Raw genomic sequence first — 5,951 nt, 5'->3', positions numbered from 1 at the left:
GCCACCAGGGAAGCCCCATAATGTTTTCTACTGTTTTCTTTTTAAATCAGATTGTGGGAATTCCCTGGTGGTCCAGCGGTTAAGGCTCTGTGTTCCCACTGCAGTGGGGCACGAGTTCTATCCCTGGTCAGGGACCTAAGATCCTGACTACCATGCGGTGCCATCAAAAAATTTAAAAAAAACTTGGATTTTTAAAAAAATCACCAGATTGTGTTCCTCTCTGTACAGCGCTCTCTGAAGGCTTCCTAGGCTTGGGGCTAGAATAGATTCTCCCTAAGCCTCCGGAAAGAACCAACCTTGCCGATGACAACTCCAGATTTCAGACTTTTCTCCTCAGAACAGAGAGAGTAAGTTGATTATTCTAAGCTGCTGTTTGGCAGCCCCAAGAATCAAATAGGCTAGTCGTGATTTTTTTCTTCCTTTCACTTGCCTTTTGTGAAGCTGTGACCCAGGTTAATACCTACTAGGAAAGGACAGTTCAAGTAAAAGGTTTTGCCAACCTTTTTTTCCCAGGTCCCCTTTAAGAGGCCTCCACTGGACAGAATGTAGAAAGTGCTTCACATGTGCCCATCTCAGATTTCAGACTCACAGGAGAGGTATTCCCCAGAGTGTGCTGTTCCTGAGTGTCCCAGCTCAGAACCCACATGGTCCAAGCTTCTGCTAACTGTTCCCTGTCCTCCTGCCCGCCTGCCACCCCAACTCAAGCTACCGCCACCTCCGCAAGGCCCTGGAGACCCTTCAGCTCGCCTGCTCATTTCCTCTTGCCACTCTCTGGCCAGCAGCCTGAGGACTCCTGCAGGCTACAGATCTGTTGTCATTCCACTGGCTAGAAGCCTCTCCAGCCTCCTGTGGTTGGAAGTCAAGTCTGAACACATCTGTCAGCCAAGGCAGACTCTGCCCCGCTGGGTCACCGCTGCAGGTGCGGCTCACAGAAGGTCCCCCCAGTTTCCTCCTCAGCAGACTGAGTCCCGTTTCTCATCTGTCTCCCTGCTTTCCTGACACTGAGTGGAGAGGAGAATAAGGGAGCATCATGGTACCTGCCGCTTGGGTAGTCAAGAGAAATAAACAAGAGACAGAAGTCCCCTGAAGGTACGTCAGGGGACATGAACTGGGACAAAGGGAAGTACCATGTCCTGACAAATCAAGCCTCAGTGGTCAGCTACAGGGTTAAGAGCTGGCTGTCTGAACACAGAAAAAAGCACACAGCCGTTTACTGAAAAAGAGTCAACTTTAATTGTAACTGACCAGCCTGTACCCAGGAATGTCTCTGAACAATCAAACAAAATCAACACGATAAAACTGTCCTATCAAAGAAACCAATAGCTTCCGTCGGCCCCAGAGATTCTGAGGGCTAGGCTGAGAGCAGCCCGTTCCCATTCCTGAGGCTGGTTCTGTGCCCCACAGAAGTTTCTCATCCCAAAGGGAGGGTCGGGGTGGGTGAGGGACCAGTCCCCTCCTCCCAGCATGCTGGGGTCTCTCAGAGTCACCGGGGGGGCATGCCTCTCCCCCCACCCCAGTCCTGCCCTAAGGTAAAGGGAGGCCCTCTGGGCATCACCGCCAAAGCCAGGGAACAAGGTGGGCAGCTCAGGTGCCTTCCTGGACTCTCCGCCAAAGTTTTACTCCAGTCTGCTCGGTTGGTGCCCGACGCCCAGGGTGCGGATTAAATAAGATATGCGCTAGAGAAAAACTCACATGCCCCATAATCTCCACGCTGCAAGTCACAGAGCAGAAGAAAAAAAACCAAAACCACAACCCTAACGAGAAGCAATAGCAGCCAGCCCTCAGAAGACGCGCTCAAACTCCGTCTGGTTGGTGGTGGCAGGATTCCGGCTCTGGTTGGTTGACTGCTGGGTGATCTGGCTGCCCTTCCGGCGTGGAGGTGCCAGGTACTCGAACATGGATGTCAGGTGGGTGGACAGCATGCCCTTGAGGTCCGAGGGCATGGGGTCGGACCAGAAGAAGTCGTGGTTGAGGGCGTCGTCACTGTCGATGCGCTGGGCAGGGTCCAGCACCAGCAGCTTGTCGATGAGGTCCAGCGCGTAGGGGTCTCGCACGTAGGCCTTCAGCCTGTCCTTCACCTTCCGCTTCTGGCCCTTGACCAGCTCCACTTTCTCAAACAGCTCGTACTTGTCCACATTTGGCCACACCTGGGGCAGGGGGGAGGCACGGAAAGAGGGCAAGACTAGTTCAGCAGGGCATGTGGCTGATCCACTGGTCAAGTATGTAGTGACTGGATACGTCTCTGCTCAGGACTTCCCTGGTGATCCGATGGTTAAGAACTGCCTACCAATGCAGGGGACACGGGTTCGATCCTTGGTCTGGCAAGATTCCACATGCCATGAAGCAACTAAGCCCGTGTGCCACCACGACTGAAGCCCGGGTCTAATGCCAGTGCTCTGGAGCAAGGTAAGCCCCCCGCACTGCAACTAGGGAAAGCCCAGGCGCAGCAGTGAAGATCCAGAGCAGCCATAAATAACTAAGTAAATATGTACAACTTGCTCAGATGCTTCCAGACCACCCCAGAGCCCTCTGCGGCCAAAGCAGCAGTAACCACAGATGGGACACAGGCACTGAATACCAGACCCTTTGGCATGAATCGCCTAGGAGATGTGTGCCAAGTGTGACAGAACCACAGATGTCTCACGGCACAGATCAGCTCTGAGGTGAGGTGCTCAAGACACCTTGCCAGAAAACCCCAGGAACCAGGGATGCAGCCCAGACCTGACGTCGCCATGGCTAACAGCAGACTGTAACCCTCCACCAGCCGCCTGTCCAGCTCAGGGCTTTGCCTCTGTTCCGCGCGCCCCTCCTCCCCTGCCAGGGAGCCTCCCCCACCCCTCTCGAAGGTGTGTGGCCTTGGGGGGGCCCCCAGGAGGCAGGCTGCGACGCACCTCAGGGGTGATGGAGCCGCAGAGCTGGCTGATGAGGGCGAGCTGGTGCTGCTCCGTGTTGCCCTGCATGATGGGGCTGCGGGTCCACATCTCCGCCATGATGCACCCAGCACCCCACAGATCAATGGGGGGGCCGTAGTCCCGCTCCCCTGGGAACAAGAGCACACCAGGGAGGGCCCCCTGAGCCCCACGGCCTCCTGAGAGGCCACGCCCCTGGGGCCGATGGCTCAAGAAGCCCTGGCAGTTGGGGTGCTGAGACTGAGCTGAGTGCCCAGCCCCTGCTCCCCTCTGCCAGCTCGGGAGAGTCCTCACCGAGCAACAGCTCTGGGGGCCGGTACCAGAGGGTCACCACACGGTTGGTGTAGCGGTTGGGCTGGCTGTTCTTGGCCAGGCTGAAGGCCCGGGCCAACCCAAAGTCCGCCAGCTTCAGAACCCCATCGCGGGTGATGAGCACGTTAGCCGCCTTCATGTCCCGGTGCAGGATCTGCAGGAAGCACAAGGCGGAGGGTTCCCAGGCATCCCTTAGCCATGCCCACCCCGCTGTGAGCGCAAAGGCCAGCCCAAGCCCTGCTCTCTCCTCCCCAACTAGGGCCCCCACCTTGTTCCTGTGGATGTAGTAGAGGCCGTTAAGCAACATCTGCATGACCCTCTTGATCTCAGATAGTGTGAACTTGACTAAGACGTTGCTCAGCAGCCCAGCAAGATCATGCTCGCAGAAGTCAAACACCAGGTATATACTGCCTTTGCAGCGGTTATAGGGGGAAGCTGAGGCAGGAAGAATGAGGAGGAGAGAGGGGGAGGCAAGAAAAAAAAAATCAGAAACCTTACTTGTAACTCATTTCCTCCAAACTAGCTCCCATCCCCTCCAACCCATGGCCACCCCAAATATCCGGGTACAAATTCCTTCACAGGTAAAACATTTTCTGAGTGCCTTCTCTGGGCTGCGCGCTGTGGCAGGCCCTGGGGAAGCACCTGCTCCGATGAAAAGACCAGAGAAAGCAGTCACAGTTGGAATGTCTGGGTTAAGAAGAGGCAGTGTAAATGTGTCCAGTGTCAACTCCGCAAACAAAGCCTCAGTTTTTCCATCTGAAAATGGGGACATGATCCAAACAACTTACCTTTGGTTCGACAGATCTCAATCAAGTTGACCACATTCTCGTGTTTTAGAAGCTGGAGGATCTTGATCTCCCGCAATGCTGTAATGGGGAACTGGGTGGGAGAAAAGACAGGAGGAAGTCAAAAGTGGGTGAGTCCACTACAGACCCAGGAGCTGACCATGGGGTCCACGCGAAGGGCCACAGGCTGGGAGACAGTGAATGCACAGGCTCTGCAATTAGCTGTCTCAGATGCCACATATGTAAAACGGGAGTAACTATGTACGCCTCATAAAGAACTGAATGAATGAATCAAAATAATTCAATGCATGATCCGAAACAGTGACACTTCACACAAAGGTTCTGTTACCAGTCATCAGACGCTCTGCAGTTTCTTCACCCTTACAAATTTTAGCCCTATGCCTGCATTTAACCTGCTTGGCAGTTAACAAATATATAATTAAAGAAACTGGTCTCTGGAAAGCTGAACCAGAACTAACACACGTGTGTGGCAGGAGAGACTGTTGCTTTTCAGCTGAATACCAATCACCTTTTCAAAGCCATTGCATGTAATTATCATATATATATATTTTTTGCGTTCAACAAAATTAAACCCTAAAGAAAAAGTCTTTAACGACTTCCTAACTTCAAAAACCTAGGGGCACTGGGTACAAGCATGGGCTCCCCCTTCTGGCACCAACCATATTCACCCAAGAATGAAGTATCAAAAGCTCTAAGACATCTGAATTCAAAGACTGAACTGGGAAATCAAACTTCCTGGAATATGGAAACTTCCAAACACCTAATCTGAATCTATTACGTTGAGAGTCCCCAAACCAGAAAGGTGGAAACGCAACCTCACGCCCAAAGGAGCTGAGAGACCTGCCCACCCCACCCCATACTCACCCCCTCTTTCTCGTTCTCCATCAGTACCTTCTTCAGGGCCACCTTTTGGCCGGTCTTGCGGTGCTTTGCCTTAAACACCTCCCTGCAGGCGGAGAGGGGAGACCCAAGAGGGCTCTTAGAGGACGTTTCCGCAGAGCCCGCCCCTCCCCCACCAGAGGAGGCCCGGAAAGGGAATCCCGGGCGGGGCTGGGCCGGGTCCCTCACGGCACTCGGCTACCCCACCACGCGGTGACTCTGGTCCCTTCTCGAGTCTCAGCCTTCTTCCCTCTGCTCCTTGCGCCTCACTCGGGCGTCTCGCGGAGAAATCCCGCACCACTCACAGGCTCCTCTCTGCAACCCCTCCCTGCCCCCCCATTAAGGGCCTCAGGCTCCTCCCAGCCGGCCGACTGCTTCAGGCCCCGGCGGGGTTGCGGTGCGGCCTAGCGAGACCAGGGGATAAGTTTGCGTCTAAGTGGCTTCCCGACCAACCGGGCCCGGGTCTGGGCGTCCCGACGTCGGCCCGGAGGGGTGCAGGTTCAGGAGGCTCCCGGTCCCTGGGGGTTGAGGGGGGGCCCAGCCTTACCCGAAGGTGCCTTGGCCGATTTTAGCGAGCTTCTCATATTTGGTCACCTCATCACAAAAAGGGCACTCCACCGAGTCGTACTGCTTTGCCATGGCTGACTCCAGTGCGCCGCCGCCGCCGCCTCCAGCCACCACCGCCGCCGCCGCCGCTGCCGCCGCCGCTCCCGCTCCGGGTCCCGCCGCCGTGCTCCAGGCCCCTCCGCGGCCGCGCCACTTCCGCCTCCACGGCCACTTCCGGCCTCGAGGCGCCGACCCCGCCTCTTCCGCCCGCCGCCCGCCGCCAGGCCCCCTGGGACTTGTAGTTCCCGAGAGGCCAGGAGGAGCCGAAGCTGCAGAGGCGCCTCCGCCACCGCCGCTGCCCCCGCCTCCGCCGCCGCCGGCGCCGGCGGTGGCCCCGATCGGGGGCGCGGGGAGCCGGGGCGCCGGGGCTGGGGCTCGAGGTGGTGCGTCCCGCTGCATCGGCTCGGGCCGCCGCCGCCGCCGCTGCCGAAGCCGCTGC

At 56.6% G+C, this 5,951-nt stretch overlaps 1 protein-coding gene across 1 annotated transcript; it reads right to left on the bottom strand.

The window, feature by feature from the left end:
• On the bottom strand, positions 1,210–5,951 carry CDK9 (cyclin dependent kinase 9). The gene is made up of 7 exons (XM_018055822.1): positions 5,454–5,951; positions 4,892–4,973; positions 4,010–4,100; positions 3,490–3,656; positions 3,204–3,375; positions 2,892–3,040; positions 1,210–2,147 (listed from the first exon to the last, which is right to left on the bottom strand). Exons 1-7 carry the CDS (start codon positions 5,909–5,911, stop codon positions 1,782–1,784), a joined length of 1,485 nt encoding a protein of 494 aa, XP_017911311.1. The 5' UTR covers positions 5,912–5,951; the 3' UTR covers positions 1,210–1,781.

Source organism: Capra hircus, chromosome 11 (assembly GCF_001704415.2).
Source record: "Capra hircus breed San Clemente chromosome 11, ASM170441v1, whole genome shotgun sequence".
NCBI classification, from domain to species: domain Eukaryota; kingdom Metazoa; phylum Chordata; class Mammalia; order Artiodactyla; family Bovidae; genus Capra; species Capra hircus.
This window is presented reverse-complemented; position numbering and strand designations above follow the sequence as displayed.

Excerpts from the sequence above, each read along its gene's own strand:
- CDK9 (XM_018055822.1), bottom strand. The coding sequence starts at position 5,911 with ATGCAGCGGGACGCACCACCTCGAGCCCCAGCCCCGGCGCCCCGGCTC. Across the intron at positions 4,101-4,891 it reads TGGAGAACGAGAAAGAGGGG|TTCCCCATTACAGCATTGCG; the intron begins GTGAGTATGGGG and ends TCTCCCACCCAG. Across the intron at positions 3,657-4,009 it reads TGAGATCTGTCGAACCAAAG|CTTCCCCCTATAACCGCTGC; the intron begins GTAAGTTGTTTG and ends TTCCTGCCTCAG.